Source organism: Lissotriton helveticus, chromosome 5_1 (assembly GCF_964261635.1).
Source record: "Lissotriton helveticus chromosome 5_1, aLisHel1.1, whole genome shotgun sequence".
In the NCBI taxonomy this organism is placed as follows: domain Eukaryota; kingdom Metazoa; phylum Chordata; class Amphibia; order Caudata; family Salamandridae; genus Lissotriton; species Lissotriton helveticus.
Window position 1 is genome coordinate 701,153,457 of NC_136065.1, and position 24,625 is coordinate 701,178,081.

The following is a 24,625-nucleotide window of genomic DNA, read 5'->3' on the forward strand; positions in this document are numbered from 1 at the left end:
TTCACAGTGGAGGCGGGCAAAAAAGGTGGATGGTCATTCATCGGAAAGGGGGTACTTGGCACCAACAAGGTTTTGGCCCGGGAACCCTATGTCTATGCTGGATGCCTGTAAAAGGGTGGATGGTCATTCACCAGCCAAGGAGGCACTTGTTGCAAGCAAAGTTTGGCCCAAAATGACTCTTATCTGTGTGCTTGGGATGCAGGCAGAGGTGGTGGATTGGTCGTTCACCACGGGGGGGCAACTTTCGCAGACGAGGAGTGGCTTGCAATAAGTGATTTGTTCACGCAGTGGGGGGGGGTCGTTCAACGCAATGCAATGACCCGGCCATGGTTTGGCCCGACGCAATGTGCTCTGTAAATTTGAGCACAGGCACAGGTGGTGGGTGGTCGTTCACCAAACAGGGGGGGGCCCTGCTGTCACTGACACGGTTTGGACCAACAAAGGTTTGGTTACACAGGCTACAAGCAAAGTGGCATGGTCTTTCACTGAGGAGGGGGCACTTTTCCCGGACATGGGATTGCCTTGTATATGTTACTTGTTTGCGCACGACGCATGGGGAAGTGGTGGCTGGTCAGCCACTGGATGCCACAAGGTGGCAGATGCATTCACTGCACAGGAACTTGGGGTTTCAAGTGGTGCTGGGAACATTAGCACCTTTCGCGACTGACGGTTGTCCCATCAACAGTGAATTATATAGCACATACATTTGGGTGGTGGATTGGTCGTCCACCGGGTGGCGCGGGGTCGGCAGACAGGAGGCGAAAGGTGCCTGGGAGCAGGGGGTGAGGCAGTGAACCGCCCTACGGGGGTTCCCTGGTTGGCGGTACTTTGGAGGGGTGGTGAGTCAGATACGGGCGATCCACCCCTCGAGGGGGAGAACGGTACACGGGTGACTGATAGCGGGGCGCGGGAGGCAATGAAGGAAATTCAACAGAGGATGCTCGGAGGGCAAGTGAAGGTGAGAATGGGGTGTGGAAGGAGGTCACCGAGTGAATGGGGAAGAATCAAACAGGTGAGATGGTTTTGAGAAGGAGGAATGGAGAATGAGTCGCTATGGGGTGGAGAAAGTACATTTATTGCATTTATGTACTATGTAATAAAGTCTAAAGGAGTGCCACCTGGTCCTAATAAAATGGCCTTTTACGCTTCAAGTAACAGCGTGGAGTGTGGTTCTTGCACGATTACCTGTTGGGACCAGTGCTTTAAAAGGAAAGATAGAAGTGCCGGCACTCACCGAATTGCTGGGCTGTGTCTTGTGGGTCTGGTAGGGGCATGTCTGGGGGTGTGTCAGTGAGGAAGGCATTTAACCTTAACATAGTATTTTCCACTTCCATGTAAAGCGCACAAGTGCCGTTGGCCAAGTTTAGCTCAAAAGTGCAGGGTGTAGTTGGTATGTTTTTGCAGCTTTATATAGCGCTAACCTGGTCAAAGGACATTATTGCGCTTTACACGAGAAGCAGAAGCTTTACATGAAATCATACTTTCTTGTTTTTATAGCACGCGAGATTAGGGGCCATATGTATCAAGCTAATTAGCATTCGCAAAGGCCGAAATTCTGCGAATTTCGGCCTTTGCGAATGATAATTTGACAAATGGTATGTATCAAACATGTTTGATGCAAAATAAGGAATAGCAAAATTTGCAATTCCTTATTTTGCGATTGCACTTAAGGAATCGCAAATTTTGCGATTCCTTAAATGCAATGTATCAAACAAAAAATATTCAAAAAATGCCATTAAGGATTCGCAAATTACCACCAACTTCTAGTTGGTGGTAATTTGCGAATTCTTTTCAAAAATCTTTTTTCCAAAAAACAAAAGGTGCCATATGATGCCCATACATGCCCTTAGGGCATGTATGTGAGCCATATGCCCCCAAATGTCTTTTTCAGGGGTGCAGCAGGGTGTTCTTGAGACACCCCTGCACCCTTGAAAAAATTCCTAATTTGGGATTAGCTAATTGCTAATCGCAAATTGCCCCTTCATTCCTATGGGCCTCCTGGCCCATAGAAATGATTGGGTAATTTGCGATTAGCAATTTGCTAATCGCAAATTAGGAATGGTAAGGAATCGCTATTAAATAGCGATTTTGTACATACATACCGTTTTGCGAATTCCAAATAGCGATTCCTTAAAATTCACTATTTGGAATTCGCAAAAAGGAAGTATGATACATATGGCCCTAAGTGATTTGCCAAGAATCATAGGATGTTGTGCCAACGCTGGGATTAGACCTCCCCGTGCCATAAAAACAAAATAGTATCCTTTCATGTAGAACGTGTGTTTCTCATATAATGCACTTAAATGCCTCGGATTGTGTTGTCGTTATATAAAACTTCAAAAATATGCCCTTCCACACTCACATATGAGTCAAACTGCTAAAACGTGCAGCACAAAAAAGTGTTATTATTCACATAGACGAAACCTAATGCATTTACCAATGCTTTTTATTGGCATTCACCCTCTGAATTCCAGTACCACTATACTGTTCCAGCTGCCTCGGTCGTTTTTGGGAGGTGGGGCGGGGGGGGGATTATTATGACCTGACCTGGCACTCAAATGCTCCCCTCCACCGACCGCCCCCTTACCCCCCTCCACTTCTGGTATGTGAAGCAAGAGACTCTAGCTTCTTAGGAACGTAACTGAGAACAAGACTTGCGCAACACAGCGTACTTCTGTTACATTTCCAGAGCATTTCATCTCAGTTCTTCTCTGGTAGCACTACAAAAATATTTGGTTTCACAACCCCAGACTACGTCAGTTGATCGTGTCCAGGTGTGCAGACCCACAAATCCCATGGGGAAAGATTTGTGCTGACAAAGCTCAAATAACACATAGTTTCTGCTTTCCCAGCAAAAACAAATCAATCTTGTGTTTTTTTAGCTACATAACTCAAGGGCTTGCTTAAAAAAACGCCAAGCCTATATAAATCACTGACCATAAGCAACAGAGGAGCACTTCGGTTAAAACAGTTCTAACTCTGGAAGAAACTTGTTTGTCTGGATCATGGTGAGTCACATTTAAATCTTTTTTCTCGCTATCTAAAAAGTAGATCTGTGACCTTAATGAGATTTTACTACGGCTCTATTCGTATCGTACCATGTTATAAGTATTAACCATGTTAAATATAGTACCAGCATGTTATGTTACTCTTTTTTGTTTGTTGCCCCTAAGTGCGGCAGCGAAAATCATTGGTTATACTCTGTCTACAGAGGCAGAATTCAATCATTGGCAAAATAGGAATTCCAGCTGCAATTAAGGAGACAAAATAAAGCATCCTTACGTTAAGTAACAAGGAGTAAACAGCACATAAGTGCACATTCGGCATAAGTGTTCTGTAATGTACTTACGTTTCAATTACTTTGCATGTGGATGTTTGGTATATGCAGATATCTGATAGGAAAGGTCCTCTCCTTAATATCCTGCGGTAGAATATATTGAATAAATGCGTATTTTTTTTAAACAACGCATTGAGAAAAGCCATTTAAGAAAAATAAGAAAGACAACCAGTATGAGGTGACTCAGTCACAAACTCATAAGCCATTTCAGTGGCATTTAAAATAGGCTACTACTAGCTGGAAGGAAAGGGAAAATATCCCTTGTTATGAAAGTGTAGGTTACAAAACACGCTCTTTTCTAGGTCTGACTAGAGACGGATTTAGCTAACTGGCCTCAGTTTGCATGCCATTCATAATGTATTTCACCTCACAGTACACAGAGAGGAGGGGGCTGGGCAGCCATCTTCATTATTAACTGTTTTCTTCACAGTCAGTTGCATTTTCTCATTAACTCAGCCATTATTTGTCTAGTTTGTCAGCAAGCGGGAGACATGGGGTTTTGCATGCTTAGTATCAGCTTTCACATGGAGAAGAACAGGCACCAAGAGGCAAACTAATGCTCTCCTGTGATGCTTGTTGCACACCCAACTCTGGGCCCTATTGCTGAGGGACATGTTTACTGCAATGACTGGTGCTGTCCCACCATGAGATGTCCTGTGTCTTTTGTTTGTAATTCAGGCTTCTTCTCTGTCCACACGTCTTTGTTATCATTTCACCTCAGCTCACGTTGGTCTAGGAACAACTACTATCTCACAATGGCCAGTACATAAGTAATACCTTCCTCATCATTACCAGCACCTTGAGTAGTACTACTCTTACAACCAAACATCTCCATTACCATGATTACCCTTACCACCACTACTTCCATTGCACAACCACTACCACCATTGCCACACCACCACCACTATCACCACCACCATCACTACCACCAGCATCATGACTAACATTATCTGCTACTACTGCTACCACCACCATTATTACCAACAAAACTCCCACCTCAAGTTTCACCACTGCTATCACCATCATGGTTACCATATCCATCACTTTCTCCATCATCACAACTACTACTGCCATCAAGTATACTCCCAGCACCATCAATACTACAACCACCACCACGTTCATGTGACTTTGTGTGTGTAATAATATTATGGGCCATATTTATCATGTTGCGGGGTGCAAAAGCGATGCAACCCCTAAGATGTAATGTATCAAGCCATGCAAGGCCCCCTGCTGTGGCCCTGAGTGGCTTGAAAAATCCAGAGTAACGCAATGCAGCGCTAATTGCTGCATTGCGTTACTTTGCCCCAGGTAAACGTTCCATGGGTGGTGCGCGGGTGTTCCTACGCAACACCCATGGATTTTGATGCAGTGCCGGAATTACCATTACCAGTAGATCTGGGAATGCGCCAAAATGCTACGCTTTCCCAGAGGAGCCATAAGAAGGAAAAATATGTTCATATCTCCTCGTTTTTCCTCTTTCTATGAGTGGTGCATTTTGAAGCACACATAGAGGAAAGGGCCTCAGGGTATTGTTTTTGTACAAAAAAGTGTTCTTTCTTGCACAAAAGCAATCCTGCTTGCAATGCAGGCACCCTTGCCCCGTGGTGCAAGATAGAGTGCCTGTGTTGACTCTAGGCAGCACAATGCGCTCCAGTGCTGGGAAAAGGAAGGAATGCGCTGTATTGTGAGAAATAGAGTGCATTCCTGCCCTTTCCCTGTAACGCAGCACAGCACGGTGCAGGCATTACATTTTGATGAATATGGCCTTGTGTGTTTGACTTTGCTATGTCATAAAAAGTCTAATATGAGCATTCAAATGACACATTTATATATGTAGTAACTCTTCTGCGAAGCTCTCTATATTCAAAAACCTTTATTCCATAAATCTGGCCAGTGATACAATGCTAGAACCCACTTATGGGTCCACAGGGCATGTGGGAGTTGAGGATTTTTACTCCTGATGTCCCGTGCCCCAACTTACTATGGATCACAAGCAACTATGCCACGTCCCCTTCAGCACTTGAGTAATATTTATTTATTGTATGGTTAATTATAAACTGTTACAATTTCAGCAAAAACGCAGTCAAGTTAAAAGCATCCAATCAAATAAAAAGCTTGGATATTCGATGACATAACTTGAATCTGAGGAACAGCGTAGTCCAAGAAGTTCAACGCTCCCTCGTGGGGGAGGTGAGGGGGGGTGAAAGGGGGAACATGGGCTAACAACACAACATGTGGGCAGCAGCAGCAATAAACTATGATTGTCTGGCTAAATACTTACTTTTGTGATAAAAGAAGTATTTTATATACCCTAACAACATTCATAAGCAATTACACAGTCCCCTCTGAGGTCGGGGCTCTAGTGTCTCTTTAGGCAGTTCCCTGGGTCCCACTCCCTCGTCGCTCCAAGCAATTCTTGCTCTAAAGCCATGGTTATGCCTAATTGACTATAGGCAGCATCCAGGGTAAGCTCCACTAGTTGTTTGAGTCTCAAGAAACCACTCTGAATCTATTTTAAAGTAAACCTCAGCACTAAGTAGCAAGCAAGTTCCCATGGCCCGCCTTGCCTGAAATCAGTCTCACTCGCACATACACGTCCACATCCAGAGTATCTCAGCATGACCCATCCATGGGCACCTGGTGCATTAGCAGCTGAATCAGGTGAATTCACTGCAAGGGGCTTAGGGGGACTGTCCTCAGCAGGTGCAGAATTCGTCACACACAGCTGAGTGACCGAAGCGTCTGGAGGTTCCTTGTGGCTCCTCCTTGCAGGGTAAGTGTCTGGCCCGTCCCACAGTTGGACCTCACTTCTCTAGCGGGCGGTGTTGATCAGGTTGCATGTCTTGTTGTGACTCCAAAGTTGAGAGCCCACTCTTACAGGTCACAGAAGTGACTATAGTTCATACCTGGATGTCAGCCACAGTGATATGTGTATCAAAGGTCATCCCCAATTCCTTCCTGAGATGAGCACAGGCACCTTCCTGGTGAATTGTCACTGAATCAAAGAGCACCCTTTGAAGTTTACATGGAAAGTCTGTCTCTTCCCTCTCCAGTGTGTATACCACCCAGCTTACAGGAATGCAGCAATATACAAATATATGTGGGGGGATTCCTCTACCTCCTCTCCTTGTTTTTCACCATTGAGGCCAGTGTCTCCAGAAATGGAACCCAGAATATTCTATGTATTGTACCATTCACAGGCACAGATACTACGGGCACATGTATACACCATACACACACTGCACAGCTCTGTATCCGACATGTACTGTACCACTCATAGGCACACATACACCCAGCACTTACATTTATCATGCAGCACTGCACAGTACTGCATTATCCCTGTATTGTATGCCCCCCCCCAGGAGTTTGCAGGTTTAGGTGCCAAAGTTTGAGGCCGAAGCAAGCTAAATTTGCAACAAAAAAACTCAAAATGCATGGTGGGTTTGCAGTGGCCAAAAAATGTGCCTGCCACAGAAATACTGCAAGGCCTTTCTCTGTCATTACTGCCCGGTGGCAGCCCATGCAGGTAAGCGTGGTGGGGTGGGGCGGGGCGGGCGGGGGTGAGGGGTGTAAGTGACAGACAACGGAATAGGGAAAATAAATAAATAAATAAATAAAACCACTTACCTTGCACTCACTGCATTGCCGGCGATGCGGCAAGTGCAAGGTAAGAGGTTTTATTTATATATGTTATTTTCCCTACTCTGTTGTTTTTCATGTCCACCCCCTCCTTGCCCTGGCTGCAACTGTTGCTGGAGACTGTGCTGTGTCACAAACTGTAACCTTTCAGAGTCTCCAGCAGCACACCACATTGAATCGGAGGATGTCTGATGCCAAAGAGAGTAGATTACAATATGAAACGTTCTCCTTTTGTCATCAGACAACCTGCTTTCCTTGATGTGTGCAGGGCAGCAGGGGCTGTGCAGCACTTAACACCAAACCGATGTAGGTCAAGGATGAGTTGAGCACAGCTGAACTTTAGAATGAATGAGCCTGCAGGCCTCACTTCAGTGACAGGTTAAAAAGCACCTGCTTACTCCTACAGATGACTAAATACTGTGCTGCCCCCACTGCATTTGTGCTGCTTAACTACTGGTGAAGGCAGTGACCTTCCACCACTATAAGGGTAGTGCTTTGGGTGCCTCTCTCGGTCCAAAAAGACAGCACAAAAAGGTGAGACAGGCTTATGTCATGGCGCACGTGCATAAACCATGTTTGCCTATGGCAACAAAAATCAGCATTAGGGATCCAGACATCAGCACAATTGGGGCAGTCGGGGATCGGTGCACGTCCATTATCATGCAAATGAATTTTTCATCCCACCAAAGCTCTTGCATTATATTTATTTGTAGTGTTTTCAGGCGTACAGACTCAGGATGTTAGTGAGCTGTACAGTAGGGTGTAGCATGGTGCGAGTGTTCATGCAGGAAATGCAGTGAAAGAGCCACGTATAACATTAATTCTCCTCTTCCTAACATTTTTGATAAATATCTAACTTTTCATTTTCAGAAATACCTTTTGGGATTTTCTCTTCTTTTAATTATCTCAGATTTGGGATGCGATGCAGCTTGCTACGGTGAATATGTGCAGCCTGGTGTTCAAGGTAGGAACTAAACACCTTATCTTACTAATTAACATATATTTGTTTTAAAATGGTGGACTTCCAACATAAACATTAATCAAACGTTGTGGTAAGCTGTCCTTTTAGCACAATCTTGCAACATCCTACCTGGACACCCTTCAGTAGATGCTGCCAGCTTTCAGAACCTCATTTTAACTTTTGCGTGTTCACTTTCTTGGAAATTACATCTTGCAGTTGTAAGATAAAATATTTGCTTGACTGCCAAATGTTGTTGCTTTTTAAGGCTGGCTTAAGACAGCTTAACATAGAGAAGGGTTTGGGTCAGAGCCATAAGACATTGAGAGTAGTGGATGTCAGTCGTGATCAATGCCATTTTATGGATTCTTCATTTCCAGCAGCACTGTTTAACACACTGCGTATCGCCGCTGATGGAGAGCAGTCAATCTGCTGGTCAGGCGCTGCAGGAAAACGAGCTGTGAATGGCTTAGGTGGCCTTATTTTTAGGTCGAGCCTAGAGTCAGCGCACAAGCGCTACTCTGGTGAAGATATGCTGTAGTTCAGTAGGTGAGGGAAGCCCCGCCCATATTTTTCATTGACTTGTGCCTTTGTCTTTCGTAAATGCTGCCGTCAGATTCGTTTATAGGCTTGTTAGTCCCTCCTTATCACAGCCATGTCATCATTGGTATCCTCCCATGGCTACTGGCCCCTTTACTTTGAGTGTTACATGGTACATGTTATTTAGACTATGAGCACTATTTTCTTTAATGAGGTTATCGTACTGCCCTCTCTACTTCCCCCTCCCTCCCGTTGTCTGTGCCTCCTCACCCCCTCCCCTGCCTGTACTCCCGCTGTCCATGCCTTCTCGCCCCCTTCTTCCCCCACCTGCATTCCCCTTGTCTGTACCTCCTCCCCTCACCCTTCCCCTCTCCTGTTGTCTGTGCCTTCTCCCGCCTCACTTCCGTTGTTCAGGCCTCCCCGACCTTCCTCCCGTTGTCCATGATGACTACAGTTTGTAATCCAAAAGGTCTCGCGTAAATGCGAGTCCTATTGCATTGCAAATGCTTGTTAGAATATATATATTACCAGTGACTACTCCCCATCCTCTCCCCTTGTTTAATACAACTGCTGCATATATAAAGCGCTGCAATGCCTGCTTGGGGGTCGAGTGAATGCTTTATAAAACTGGGACGGTGGCGAGCGGGAGAGTGCTCCTTCACAGCTATGACCGGTAGCAAGTTTGGGAGCCACCGCACCCTATTTCATTGAGCATCCCTCGCTAAGATAACAACAGAGTGTGGGGAATCCCAGCACCTGGTCTTGAGCACAGCCGACAATGTCGAGGCCCTCGCTGCCTGACTGACTGACTCCAAGATTGCGGCCTCCATGGGGACTGACATAGGGCTGACAAGCAGCGGTCCGTGTTCTCTGTCTGCACCTCAGGGTCATGTGATTGTGGGAGAGGCCCCTGCGTGCAGGCGCAGACCCTCAGGACAGGCTGAAAATGGCGGCGCAGAAGAGAGGTGGGTGAGGAGGAGGTCCCGGACGAGGAGTGGGCAGCAAGGGCTGCGAGAGCAGGAGGGTCGAACGGCCCAGACGGGAGTCATCGAGTGAGTGAAAGGTTGCAGTGACGGGCAAAGAGTGGGATGAGGGCTCCCAGTGATGGGTACATGGGTGCCCGGTCACCTGTCTAACAGGTTGAGCGGTACATAGGGCATCTCATTTCATCAACGGGGCCTGGAGTCACTTTGTGAGGGTGTCAGTAACCCGGTGAGGGATTATGGTAAGAGGCTCACATGGGGTGTCAGGGGGTTACCTTTCACCCATCATGGGGTCATTGTCATGGGCACAGAGGGGTGTGGTGCGTACTGGGGCATCACATGTTGTTAACAAGGCGTGGGGTCACTGGGTGAGGGTATCACAGAGCCAATGAGGGATTATGGTGTAGGGCACACATGGGGTGTTAAGGGGTCACCTGTCATCAGTAATGGGGTCACTGTCATGGGCACAGAGGGATGTGGGGGGTACTGGGGCATCACATGTCGTTAACAAGGTGAGTGGTCACTGGGTTAGGGTATAACAGACCCAGTGAGGGTCTATGGTGCGGGCAAAGACGGGATGTCAAGGGGTCACCTGTCATCAGTAATGGGGTCACTGTCATGGGCACAGAGGTATGTGGGGGTTACTAGGGCATCACATGTCATTAATGAGGCATGGGGTCACTGGGTGAGGGTATCACAGACCCTGGTGCGAAACAAACATGGGGTGTCAAGGGGTTCACCTGTCACCATGCATGGGGGTCTCTGTCACAGAGGGGTGTCAAGGGGGTTACCTGTCGTAGGCAGTGAATTGGGGTCATTGAATGAAGGGTGACGGGTATAGAGGGGATGTGAGAGGGATGGGGCCACTGTTCACTAACTGGCTCCCATGGGGTGTGAGGTGGGCATTGGGTCACAGGGTCAGACACTGAGCGGTAAGGCAGAGCATGGCTTCTGTACAGACTGGCTGCTAGTAGGAGTCACCTCCTCTAACAGGACTTTAAAAGCATGGCTAATCCCCCGGGAGGGTATCTAGGTGCTAAGAACCTGTCCTTGTCAATCTGGGGGGTGTATAGCTTCAAGCTGGAGCAATGTTGAGGTGTAGAAAGGCATCACGCACTGGGCTGTAGGGCTTAGCCACTGGCTGGACTGGGCAGGGTCTCTGCAGATAGACTGGGGAGGGGGTCTCTGAGGCTCTTCGGCACAGCGAAGCCAGGGGATAGAATTATATCTGACCACCGAGGGGACATTGCAGAGGCCTGCGGAGCTGTCAGGGTGGACTATGAGGGCTTGTGTCATGCATGCTCCTGACGGTCTGTTCGAGGCATCAGACTCAGCCTGTTCTGGGTATAAGTTTAGTTTGGGTAGTGAGGGATGATGTTCAGCTGAACTGGTGGGAATTAGGTACGACAGGACAGAGTTGATTCAGGCCAGTGGCCTGTTTTGTTTGCACTTCTTTGATGTATTTGTTTCAGGCATCAGTAAAATGGAATCTATCAGCAAGAATTATACTGCACCATCAGTCAACTTTGTGGGGAACAGCTCGTTTATACACTGGTTGAGTCATTCTGTTGAAGGAGTCTGTGAATTGAAACACAACTGGGTGTATGTTTGTGCTAACCTAAGGGTTAATTCATGTTTTAAAACTTTTAGATAGTTTTAACTTGAGTAATCTAAACATTACTTTGAGTCATCTAAAATAAGTCTAAATATTAGGCAGATGAAAAAAACTTCAAGAATGATTAAGTCATGGACCTTAATTGCTCCAGATTGATCTCCACCAGCTAGCGGGCAGGAGAAATTTAATTTAACCGTAATCCCAAGTTAAGAAATGTCTTGTGTGGGGTCCATAACTTTTCAGGGCCATTGTTGTTAGCTGTGTCAATAGATGCGTAATCAGGCCACTGACACATTTGGGATGTTTCTCTGGGTTGTAGTTTGCCTGTGGTGGATGGTATGGCCACAGAAGGTTAGGAGGAGATAGGTTCAAGCCTTCCTCTGGGCAGTTTGATTTGTGCTGCACTGAAGATACATTTCAGAGCATGGAATTGTTGGCCGTTTATAATATTAGTGTATATCTGACTGCCTTTAAGTTTTAGGTGGGATGTGGTCGCTGGCGGTTCAAGGTACATCAGGGCATATGGGGGTAAAGGCTTGCTTTTTGGGGGTTTCATTCAGGTCAAAATAGATTGTGAAACAGTGCTCAGTAGTAGGGTATTCTAGATTGACTTTTGATTCACACTAGCCTTTAGGGCTGATGGAGCCTGCACTATTGTGGGCAGCTTCTGGCTAGTCTGTGGGTAAGTGATGCCATGTTCAGACTGATAACGGAGGGATGGTGGACTGTGGTGGGATGAATTTGTGTGTCGGAAAGACATAGTGATGAAAATTGTTGAGGTAGATTCATGGTGGGCAGTGGGTGTCAATTTTTTTCTAGAGGAGAATGAAATCAAGCATTACATGACTCCACTAAACTAGTGGAAAATCAAGTGGCCTCTTGAAACTTATCTCAAAAGTGTAAATACAGTTTAGTTAGGGGTTCTGGAGCGAGGGAACTATTTGTCTGATTAGTAGGCAGATGTGGATGCATGCTGGACTGAGGCGGGGGCGTAGTGGCTGACTAGAGTTTTGCAGTCCTTTTTTTTCCTTCTCTCTAAAGGGAGAGGTAGAGAAGATTCTTAAGTGGAGAAGATTCAAGCTTTACTTTTCACTACTAGATTCAGGCTGGACTGTAGCTGGAGTAATCCATGCTGGTTATGAAGTTGATGAATCACGTTGATCTGAAGGGTAAGGGTAGGAGTTTGTATTGACTGTTCTAGGAGTTATCATCCTGTCTTCCAATGTTGGGTAGATTAGGCCCCAATGGGTGGATAAATTCACAGTGGACTTTGGTAGCATGATGGTTCTGCTGAGGCAGTATTTTCAGAGTGGAGAGGAGGGAGGGTAAACTGAAGCTGGACTAAGGGTGGCAGATTGAGACTGGTAAATGGATTTATTAAAACATGAGTGTCTGGGTCAATTAAGAGTGATCTGAAGTTGTGTATTAATTTTGAATTTGGATTCAGTCAGATTCCTTGAGTTAGAGTCTGGTTGGACTGAGGCGTGAGTTATTTTAGCCCTTGTATCGGGTATGTTCAGGGAGGGAAGAGGGACTTAAATGTTCGGTTTTCGCTTTAATGCAGGTGAATTTGGTCAGACTAATGTTGCACTATGTAGATTCTGGTTTTGATAAGAAATAGATTTAGAGCTGTCCGGGAGATGAAAGACAAATCCTCATCTGGAAGAGTTTGATTCTCGATGGTTCGAGAGAAAATTGTTGCTTGACTCGGGATAGATTTTGGCCTGACATACAGTAGATTACAATTAGACTGAGGGCATATTTATGTTGGATGAGAAGTTACAGATTTGAGCAGTCCAAAAAAACCAGGATGGATCCTGAAATACATTTTGGGTGGTTTTGTGTTTGAGTGGCTTGTTCAGGGTGTATTGGTCGGGGGAGCAGATGACAGGGTGGGGTTGAAAAGAAAGACACAGAACTTGATATAGAAAATGCTTAGATATTCACCTCGAAGCAAATATAAGAATAAGAATCAGATTCCTCAAGCTAGAATAACTACTATAAGACTAAAAGGCACTAATTGCACTATTTTCCTTTGTTTTGATGATCCAAAATGTTTTAAATTGAAAGTTTAATAATTAACTTGTATTTATTCATGAATTTTAAGTCACAAGTGTTCACGTGTTTTAGCGGTTAACCCCCTCTTTTTATGATTTAAACTAAATCAAATAAAGTAATTTACAGTTATAATCAATAAAATCAGATTCTCATAGGATGCGGGTAGCAAGGTTAGACTGAAGTATTGCAGATTTATGCTGGATGTTGTGGGTGTCAACAGTTGGCTGGACTGTTTGAATAGTTATATAGAGAGGACAAATTCAGGGCAGATGGATGTGTACGTTATCGCTGATGTAGAGATGAGGTTAATTAGGGCTTGAATCTTGGGTGTTCTGAATACAAACTTGTCTGGACAGGCACGTCTAGGCTGAACAGGAACAGGTGTGACTTTGGGGGGCATATTCATTGAGTCTATGCTAGAACTGTCGATTAACATTGGACAGTAATGGGTTGGTTCAGGATGGTGTGTTGGCTTGGACTGAGGCTGGACTGTGAGGGCATATATAGAGAAAAGAAGTATTCCATCAGATAGTCATACTGCGGGCCAGTAGAATATATTTAGAGTAAGGAGGACCCACTTGCTGAATACCACCACCACCAATACCACCAATGCTTCCACCACCACTACCACCAGTACCACCACTACCAATACCAATATCACCACCTCGGCACCTCTTGCTCGCTAGTAATAGAAGGGGCACTGTACGAGGCCCGAGTTGCAGCCTAAACCATCTCTCGCTCCCTCCCTCCATGCCTGCCATAAAGCACAGTCTGCCCTGCACGAGGAGGTGAAGCCAGGGCCCTCCTACAGCTGGAGTGTTTTTTATTAGGCCAAAGATAGCAATGACAATACCACATGCCACACTGCACACTCAAATCATGGAGTTGGCAGGAACTAGTCCACCCAACCTCCTGCTCTTCCTCCTGAGCCGCAACAGTATAATCACAGAGCAACAGGTGTTGCAGCGCCTTGTTAGTGTTTTTTGCTCAGATCATATGTAATTCTCACTTCCCACTTTGGGTCTGTGTAATTCACAACACTTACCCATCTTCTTCACTGCACCATTTATCACAACTTTGAAGACGTCACAGGCCGGTCTCTTCCTGTGATGTTTACAATCTAACAAGCGGTCAAGAAGGCCCTTTATTGCAATGCTATAGGTCTCGCATTTGCGAGAGTTTAAGTTATTAGTATTGCAAATGACAATGCCTTTTATTTATGTTTTAAAACCCAAAACATAAGTAAAAGGTATTGTCATTTACAATGCCAATAGCTCAAACCCACGTGAATTCAAGACCAATTGCATTGCAAATGTTTGTTCCTATAGGTATTCACATAGTGGTAACACTTACTTAACGCATCACATACGTTATCACAGGTGTGCCTTTGGGAAGGTTACCTTCTGTCAGCCACACAGCAATGCAGTAATTGTGGACTTTCAGTTTTCGCTTCTTTTTCATTTATATAATAAAAACTGATAACTTTTTAGTGAGGGAATATCTTTTTATTCAGGAAGTTACTATGGTTCTATTGTTAATGAGACAATCTCCTGATATTATGAAGTTTTGCTTTCATGAAAGCTCTTCAGAGAAGCTAAACATTGATAAAGACTCCTAATACTGCAGAGCAGGTCTAAATGGTAAAGTACACTGCTGCTTACCCACTTCAGTAAGTGACAACAAAGATGGACTTAGCACCCAGAAAAAGCATGACAGAACCTATCTCAGTTGTAGGCCTTCAGTAAGAATACCTTAAAGAAGGCCCAAAACATTCTGATAAATGTTGTCCTTTCATTTTTTATTTTGTCATTTTTATTTTAACAGTTAAATATTGATCAATTTTTGCTTAGAATAATAATCTGCATTTGGTATTTTTGTTTAGCAATTAGCATCATCCAAGCTGTTCCCTCATTTGCATGAGGGTGCGGCCACTGTCAGTGTACCCCCTGATAGAAGGCCTCCCTAGGGGAAAGGGATTCCTATGGACCCCCAGAAATCTCCTTGCAGGTGGGTGCAGTCACTCACTGCACATACTTGAGAGATAATTGAGTAATGTCTGGTGCTAGTTTTAAATCATAAAAACGCTTGGAGTGTTAATGTGCATAAAGAAGAGCGTTGCTTGTATAATATAGGTGACAGAATTTTTATTTCATATAAAATAGCCCAGCTGTTTATTGTGGCTATTGAAGAGATATATTTCTAACCATAGCTGACAAGCTATAATTCCGATAAAGTAACAAAGTGACTTTAATTGCCCCATGCAAACGACTATCCATAGTCTGCATTGGAACTCAATATTTCATAATTCTAAGGTTGCTAAAATGGACTTTGGTATTACTAACAATTATAAAGTGTGTTAAAAATGCAGTTTATAAGATTCCCTGTATCTTCAGAGGTGAAACATGCAGTGATCTTCAAGTCACAAATTCCAGATCGAGGTCTTCTGGGCTAAATAAATTAAGCAGTATTAACAGAGATCAGCCATTACTATTACCCAAATTAAAGTGGTTACTATCAACCCATTACATGGGATAATAGTAGCACATGTTATTTACAGAGCCTAGAATCAAGAGAATTGTGGTTTGAAGCACTATATAAAAAGTAATTGTGGCCTATAGAGTTAGGCATTATTCATGTAACTAGACACATAAAATGCCATACCTCACATTCCCACACAACACACAAAGATCTACTTATCTCAAAGAAAGAGCTTGAGAAAGTCAGCAAACAGTTTGAAGTCTTGGTTTATCTCTTAGCAATTTATGAAGTAAAAAGTTCTGCCTATAGTCATCTGGTGGACAGTTCTACCAAAAGATAAATTGTGAGGATCAAAATAAGCTCTGTTTGGCCACCAACACTTAGTACCAGCCTAGAAACTACTCAAACAAAATAGAATTTTAAATTTTCAGTGAACCACACCATGCGCTGGAGAGGGAAAACAAAGCCCCATATAGCCCTTGCAGGCTGCTCCTCCTCCCAACATTCAAACAAACCTGCATGTGCAAGCACCGCTGCATCTGTGGTTATGTCGGCACACTGCACAAGGACACTGAGGGGTTAATTTTCTGGGGCTTGGCCACAGTCTGGTTCCATATTACTAGTAGCTGTTGGAATCTTAATCCACCCAGTCCCCACTCACTATGAGTTCTGCATTACCATCAAGTTCATAATGTGGTAACATGGGGAGCTTGAAGGTTGCAGATTAACATCTTGTTGCCAGCCAAGGTTTTTACCAGTCTATTGTCTATAAAATTTGTACTTCTAGGTTGCTTTTTGCGCGTTGGCATGTGGGTGTGTTTATGTACACACACTTATATGGGAATCATTATGTTTGTGTAAAAGGATCATAGAAGATATTATGCCATTTCGGGACTTTTATCTCTTTGTGTAAGACTTCTCTAAAGAAGAGCATTGTGCATCCAGACTGACAACAAATAGGATCGAGTATGTCTTCACTGATGAAGGGTTTCAGGGTTTCACGGCTGTGTATCCACTTTCCTATCCAAGACCGCCAGATTACCTCCAACCGCCCCATATCATATAAAACTCCTTAAGGCAGCCCGTACAGCTGTAAACTGCCCTTTCTGCTTCCATATATGAGCCCATGCCTGGAATCCATTGTTGTTTTGTTGGCAGCTCTTGCCTACCCTAATGCATAGCAATGTCCTTCTTCGCCAGCATGAAGCCTAATTTACAGAGCAGCATTGAGGGAGTCCACATCTAGGATTTTTTCTTGTTCCCTGAAAATGGCAGCCCAGTACTGAGCAACCACAAGACATTCCCAAAGGGTATGTAGAAATGTGCCCTCCCCCACCTCAAATCACAAGCAATATGGGCCCGAAATCATGCCCATTTCGTATGAATGGCTTCCATTGTAGTAGGTCCTTTATAGGATTTTTAGCTGGAATAGTCTGAGCTTGGGCTCAATCGCTACTTCTCGGGCTGCATGAGGTCCACCTCCCACATCTTCCGTGGGGCACAAGTCTCTCTACTAGGTTGCTCTAAGTTTCACCAGGGTGTCAAGCTCGCTGTTCAATATGGTCGATATATGGGGGAAACCACAAAAAATGTTGAGAATGAATATAGAACACACTGGATTCTAAATAGTCTACCCAGCCGGATAGACAATTTTAATGCACATAAATAAGTCATCTGTCCGAGGACAATTGCAATATCCAGTCGGATACAGTCCTGTATCAAAAAAAATACACAAAGGTGTGACAAGGTGATAGGTGACAATTTAAACACATAAATCAAAAAAGGAGAACAAAACAAAATATAAAACAGTCAGGCGAAACAGAAAGGAGGTTTGCCCATAGGTATACATAATGCGACAAGCTAAATAAGTAACCACAGACGTAACACATTGAGGATGCAATTATTCGTGTGTACGCTGTTTTTGGAGGTCGACAACGTTTCGATCCCTATCTATAGATAACTGGGATCATCATCAGGACATGAATTACTGTAGGCCTGAGATATCACTATTGCATGCAAACCAACATTATTGAAGAAATGGGGGAAAAAAAGAATGGGGGAAGAAGAGAAGAAACATGGAAGAATTAACACTTGATAATTATTGTTGCACGGTTTTTAGTCATACTTTTCATATCCACACTCAACTGAGAGAATTGGAAAAATTCCAAAAAGAATCCAAATTAAATTACTGACTTGATGTACACACTTGTGTGGGGGGGGCGAGAGGGAGTCGGAAACGGGTGTGGCTATTTGCAAGTGAGTGAGCCAGGGAGCAGCAGCCCAGTATGGGGAGAATGCACTATGTGCAAGGGGGAGAGTTACAGTGTGTGATCTAACCACGGGGGGCATTGGGCACTACCAGTAGTACATAGGAACCCATGCGGTGTCTGGGGTCATAACATGCTGGACTCACATAAACCAAAGGATGCACAGTTGAACAATGAATTACACGAGTAGGATGCAGTGAGACCGGACGGACAAGCCGAGAACTAATATAAGGAGACACAAGGTCATAGTGAATTAAACAAGTGATAACCGCAAATTTACCTATTATTGTGAGGCACACTGACAAGGTATTCCGTTAATCGGAGTGAAATAACTGTAGCGGTCCCTAAGGTTGGCAGGGTTCTGGGGAATTAAAAATGATCATAAATTTGTGGACGGAACCAACGTGCGGTGAATAAGAGGGCAAGAGTAAGGAATAATACCTGATGAGGAATTTACGGGTCCTGGGGGGTTGCCGGTGACCTGAGGAGGCAAAAAACGGGGAATGTAGCAGCTTCCATAGTGAGGCAAACCTAGTATCACAGAATACAGAACCAACCACATACCTTGAATTAGACAATTGTTGGACGGCGCCAGTGGGCAGGGGATCGGGGCACTTGAATGGTGCCACGTAACAAAGGAATCGGCAGCAGGGATCGGTAAATACCATTATCCAGCTGTTCTGCGGATCATAGTAGCCTGTGCACGGTGGCTACGGATAGACTAAAGGACGTGGGGAATAGAGGGCCTATAAACCCACATATCTAAAAGGAATAGGAAGTGTTCTCGTAATGGAAGCTCCGTAGTGGCAAGTCAGGGGCCATCTTGGGTGTGGGTCGCGGTAAGGAAGGTGTGGATTACCATGCGGGGACAAGGCAACATGGATGGCTAGTGGATAGTAAATCAAAGGGATTTCTACAGTGGAGTCATGGCTGGTACTGGAAGTGTATTAGAATTGGGAAATCTTATGTAGCAAGTCGGCGGCCATCTTGGGTGTGGGTCGCACACAAGACAATGAAGTTAACACAGTGATACCTGTTGTTGCCAGTCGTAGGCTAGCAGTGGTGCGGGTCACAGTAGAGAATTTAAGACTACACAGTTACAACAACTTGGCAATTAGTGAATTATGCAAAATGTTTACAGTGAGGTTGCTAGCTAGTAGGAAACTTAGTGCATAAAACCAGATGTCATAACCCAATGGAGACAATTAATACCAACTATACATTGTCCGGGAAGGCACCAGTCATGGTTTTTCGTGGTTTTACAAAAGGGTAGTTCAGTCCTCGGTCCTGTTGAGGCCATGTTTCAATCTCTGAGTGCGCAGAGTCCACTTTAGCTCCTCTTTGTTCAATAGGCTCGCAATATCAGCGCCCCTTGGGGGTGGGTTGATCAGGTTAATGATTGTTCATTTGATGTCATTCTCATCATGTCCATGATTTGAGAAATGTTCAACCAGGGGTGCGTTCGGCGTTTTGCAGCGGACACGGCTTCGGTGTTGGCATATCCTAGTTTGTGCTTTCTGGGTTGTTTGACCTATGTAAATTTTCTTGCATGGACATTGTATCACATAAATTACATTGCAAGAAATACAATTTATGAAGCTATTTGACTTGATATGTACATCATTAAAGGTGAAATCTTGTCCCTCAATGACAAACTCACACACACTACAATTACCACACTTTTTATGTCCCATCAAAGGAGCAAAACCCCAAAGTTCAGTCAAAGTGGGTGGTGATTTGGTAATGGGGAGAGCTGCCCTGACCAGATGGTCCTTTATATTGCGTTTTTTTTTTTTAAAGCAAACAACGGGTGGTCAATGGTCAGAGTACCTGCATTAAGTACAGTCCAATGTTTTAGGATAGATTTACGTATGGCATTTGATACTGGTGAAAAGGTGGTAACACATACCATGCGTTTCTGATCGGTCTTGGATTTAGGAGTGAGTATTACTTCCCGCGGGCAGTACCACGCTCTTTTGCGAACATTCCTTACCTGTCGCTTGGGGTAGCTACGGGCATGTAGCTTAGATGAAAGTATGGATGCCTCCTGAAAGTAATCTTTCTTCTGGTAACAATTCCTCCTCAGTTGTAAGAATTGTGAGTAAGGAAGTGAGTCACAGAGTGCCCGGGGGTGATTGCTGTCGTATTTTAGTAATGTGTTTCTTTCTGTGGGTTTGCGGTATAACTTAGTGAAAAGTCTGTTGTTGTCATGGTAAATGGTGAGGTCCAAGAACGCTATGGATGATCTGTTGTGAGTAAGTGTGAAAACTGAGGCCCTGGCAGTTGTTATTAAGCCAATGAAGGAACTGGGAAAGGCTGTTTTCTGTGGAATGCCAAATTAAAAAAAATATCATCAATGTAGCGCTTCCACATAGAAATGCCAGCAAAAAATGGCTTATTATGGGTGAGAATTCTAGAAGTTTCCAGATGGTCCATATACAGAATCGCTTAGTTTGGAGCAAAAACTGCGTCCATTGAGGTGCCCTTTACCTGCTGATAAAATTCAGTTCCGAAGGAAAATACATTTCTGGTAAGACATACTTCAATAACTGTAGTATGAAAATTGTAGGGACATTATGTCGACGTGGTCTGCTGTCTAGTACTTTCTCAAAGACCAACATTGCTTCCACCTGTGGTATATTGGTGTAGAGCGATTCTACGTCTAATGTACACAAGATGTCAGATTCAGTTTCAAAAGGATGGTGCTCCACCAGATTTATCATGGGCATGCTGTCCTTCACGTAACATGCCGTGGGTGGTACAAAGTCTTTTATGAAATACTTTACAAATTGACCGAGAGGCTCCAAAATGGAGCTGCACCCTGAGACTATAGGGCGTCCAGGAGGTGTGGTTTCATTTTTATGGATTTTTGGTAGAGTATAAATGACTGGGGTACGGGGGGACTCGGTGTTAATCAATCACATGGTAGAAGGTGCACTACACTGTTCTGATTTAACTTAAGTCCATAAGGTTTAAACAGGTGGGGTGCTCTCCCAGGTGGCGTCACCGTCCGATGACGCTGTAAAGTACAATAAGGTTGTGTGCACGCATGGCCGTGAGTGCATCCCTGGTTGGAGGCACACCTTAGGGTTCCAAAATAAATTTAGACTCCAATAAAGTTCATGACATTGTTTTGTCAATTTATTCCATGAGAAGGTTGTTTGATATTAACATCATATCAAGGTGATGCGATCTTCAGAAGGCATAGTATATACAGGTAAATGAGTTCCACTCCCTATGCATTTCGGGCGGGGCCCTTTGTCAAGGGATATCTACAAAGAATGAAGGAGATTGAGTAGCCTGTTGGGGTAACGTAAGAAATAGGTGTATCATTCCTAAATAATATGTGTAGTTACTGGAAGCTATTAAGTGCCTAAGTGAGCATGCTACTATGCTACTAACATGCTACGTGGTTATTCTGATGTGCAACAAACATGCTGCGTGATGAACGTGGTGGCATATCAATGTATACAAGCAGTGGATAAAGCAACGATAGTATTGCGCAGTAGATGTGGCTAAATAGCGACAAGGTGCTTGTGTCAATCAGTGATTTAATGAGTAAAAATACTGAAATGCAGTGTGCAAAGTGACGCCAATCTACTCGAGACAGGCGGTGATCTCACGAGTGAAAAAGCTGCCATGCAGAGCGCGGTGGTAGCGCGATATCAACACTCCGTGTGGGGACTTAAATATAACAAGCTGGTGTGCTTATCGGTATTGCGTGTTGAGAAACGCCTATAAAATTCACGGCGTGGACCCTGAAAGACCAATGTTTACGTCGGTCTGTGAAAACGGTAAAAAACAACAATTAATGTCACGAAGTGAAATAATGGAGCGAAACTCCCGTTAACAAACGAACGTGATGTTCTCGCCTCACTTACTCGGGCTAGTGGAAACTGTTCGATTAACTCCAAGGGACCGTCTTCAATCAGTATATCACCCCGGTGAAAACCGCCGGCGGGCGACTGCTTACTAATATACGAATAAACGTCCAGGTGATAGGCTTTGGTGATGTATGCTAAAGATAGATGATGGACTAACGTGTGGTCTGTTAGACTAAAAGTAAAAGAAGGACAATGAAGAGAATACATACACACAAAAAAATACACGTAATGTGATGAACTGTAGAAAATGTTTCGAGCATTCACTTATAAATGTAGGCACTGAATCAAAACTACTCTGTTACTGTATGCTAGTATGTGAGGGGATAAAACTGTAAACATAAACAGGAAATGCACATAATGTAGTAAACTGGATCAAAATTAGACTGCTGCTATATGTTGATATATAGAGGGATGACCAAGGAGCATGTGTAAACATACAGTATTGTAGCATCAATACGGGAACATATTATTATGAATTCAACAAAAGGTATATAGATAACCAACAAACTGCATTACAGATAGCAAGTAAATTCAGTCCGGTCATTAAGACCATGTGGCTTCATTGACTGCAATCGATAAATCCATGACATTTCTCTCTGTAGGAGAAATTTACAATTGTCTCTACCTTCCACCTTCTGGATAATTTCCAATACAAGGAACTTGAGTTGGGCCACGTTGTGCTTTTGTTCAATGAAATGGGCGGCTACACTGGACTTATCATTTCTAGTGCGGATGTTGGATTTGTGTTCGTTAATACGCACTTTGATTTTGCGTTCAGTTTTCCCCACATATGTTTTGCCGCATGGGCATTTCAAAAGGTAAATGAGGTTGGTGGAGTCACAGGTTGCATCTAATTGAAGTTTAATAGTGTTGCCTTTCATGGGGTGCGTGATGGAATTACCTTTAATAATGCAATTACAGTTGTTGCAGTTTAAGCAAGGGCGAGTTCCTTTTTGAGTAGTTGTTGTAGCACAAGGTTTGGTCAATATTTCTTTAAGGTTTTTGTCTCGCGTGTACGCAAAGATTGGAGGAGCTTTGAAAATCTCATTAAAGTCAGATTCGACTTGTAGGATTGACCAGTGTTTTAGTATGATTTTTTTGTACATCGTGCTTGAAGTGGAGAATTTTGATACTAGCACCGTTTTATTTTCCAGAGTTTTAATAGTGGGCTTCAAGGTCTCTGCTCTCGCAGTGGATTACACGCGGTTCATGGTTTCAGTAAGGAGTGTTTCTGGGTAACCTCTTGCGGTGAACTGTTTACTCATTTCCTTAAGACGTAGTTTTGCTGAGACAAAAACCTTAAAGAAATATTGACCAAACCTTGTGCTACTACAACTACTCAAAAAGGAACTCACCCTTGCTTAAACTGCAACAACTGTAATTGCATTGTTAAAGGTAATTCCATCACGCGCCCCATGAAAGGCAACACTATTAAACTTCAAGTAGATGCAACCTGTGACTCCACCAACCTCATTTACCTTTTGAAATGCCCATGCGGCAAAACATATGTGGGGAAAACTGAACGCAAAATCAAAGTGCGTATTAACGAACACAAATCCAACATCCGCACTAGAAATGATAAGTCCAGTGTAGCCGCCCATTTCATTGAACAAAAGCACAACGTGGCCCAATTCAAGTTCCTTTTATTGGAAATTATCCAGAAGGTGGAAGGTAGAGACAATTGTAAATTTCTCCTACAGAGAGAAATGTCATGGATTTATCGATTACAGTCAATGAAGCCACATGGTCTTAATGACCGGACTGAATTTACTTGCTATCTGTAATGCAGTTTGTTGGTTATCTATATACCTATTGTTGAATTCATAATAATATGTTCCCGTATTGATGCTACAATACTGTATGTTTACACATGCTCCTTGGTCATCCCTCTATATATCAACATATAGCAGCAGTCTAATTTTGATCCAGTTTACTACATTATGTGCATTTCCTGTTTATATTTACAGTTTTATCCCCTCACATACTAGCATACAGTAACAGAGTAGTTTTGATTCAGTGCCTACATTATAAGTGAATGCTCGAAACATTTTCTACAGTTCATCACATTACGTGTATTTTTTGTGTGTATGTATTCTCTTCATTGTCCTTCTTTTACTTTTAGTCTAACAGACCACATGTTAGTCCATCATCTATCTTTAGCATACATCACCAAAGCCTATCACCTGCACGTTTATTCGTATATTAGTAAGCAGTCGCCTGCCGGCGGTTTTCACCGGGGTGATACACTGATTGAAGACGGTCCCTTGGAGTTAATCGTACAGTTTCCACTAGCCCGAGTAAGTGAGGCGAGAACATCACGTTCGTTTGTTAACAGGAGTTTCGCTCCATTATTTCACTTCGTGACATTAATTGTTGTTTTTAACCGTTTTCTCAGACCAACGTAAACATTGGTATTTCATGTTCCACGGCGTGAGTTTTATAGGCGTTTCTCAACACGCAATACCGATAAGCACACCAGCTTGTTATATTTAAGTCCCCACACGGAGTGTTGATATCGCGCTACCACCGCGCTCTGCATGGCAGCTTTTTTACTCGTGAGATCACCGCCTGTCTCGAGTAGATTGGCGTCACTTTGCACACTGCATTTCAGTATTTTTACTCATTAAATCACTGATTGGCACAAGCACCTTGTCGCTATTTAGCCACATCTACTGCGCAATACTATCGTTGCTTTATCCACTGCTTGTATACATTGATATGCCACCACGTTCATCACGCAGCATGTTTGTTGCACATCAGAATAACCACGTAGCATGTTAGTAGCATAGTAGCATGCTCACTTAGGCACTTAGTAGCTTCCAGTAACTACACATATTATTTAGGAATGATACACCTATTTCTTACG

At 43.8% G+C, this 24,625-nt stretch overlaps 1 protein-coding gene across 1 annotated transcript in view; it reads left to right on the plus strand.

Annotated features, from left to right (window-relative positions):
- Positions 1-2,968: 2,968 nt before the first annotated feature.
- Positions 2,969-24,625, plus strand: part of LOC144754849 (beta-microseminoprotein-like) — a 124,609-nt gene continuing 102,952 nt past the window's right edge. Inside the window, exons 1-2 of the mRNA XM_078643104.1 lie at positions 2,969-3,008; positions 7,847-7,940. Of these exons, the coding sequence (XP_078499230.1) occupies positions 3,006-3,008; positions 7,847-7,940 (97 nt within the window). The 5' untranslated portion in view covers positions 2,969-3,005. The remainder of the gene's footprint in view (positions 3,009-7,846; positions 7,941-24,625) is intronic.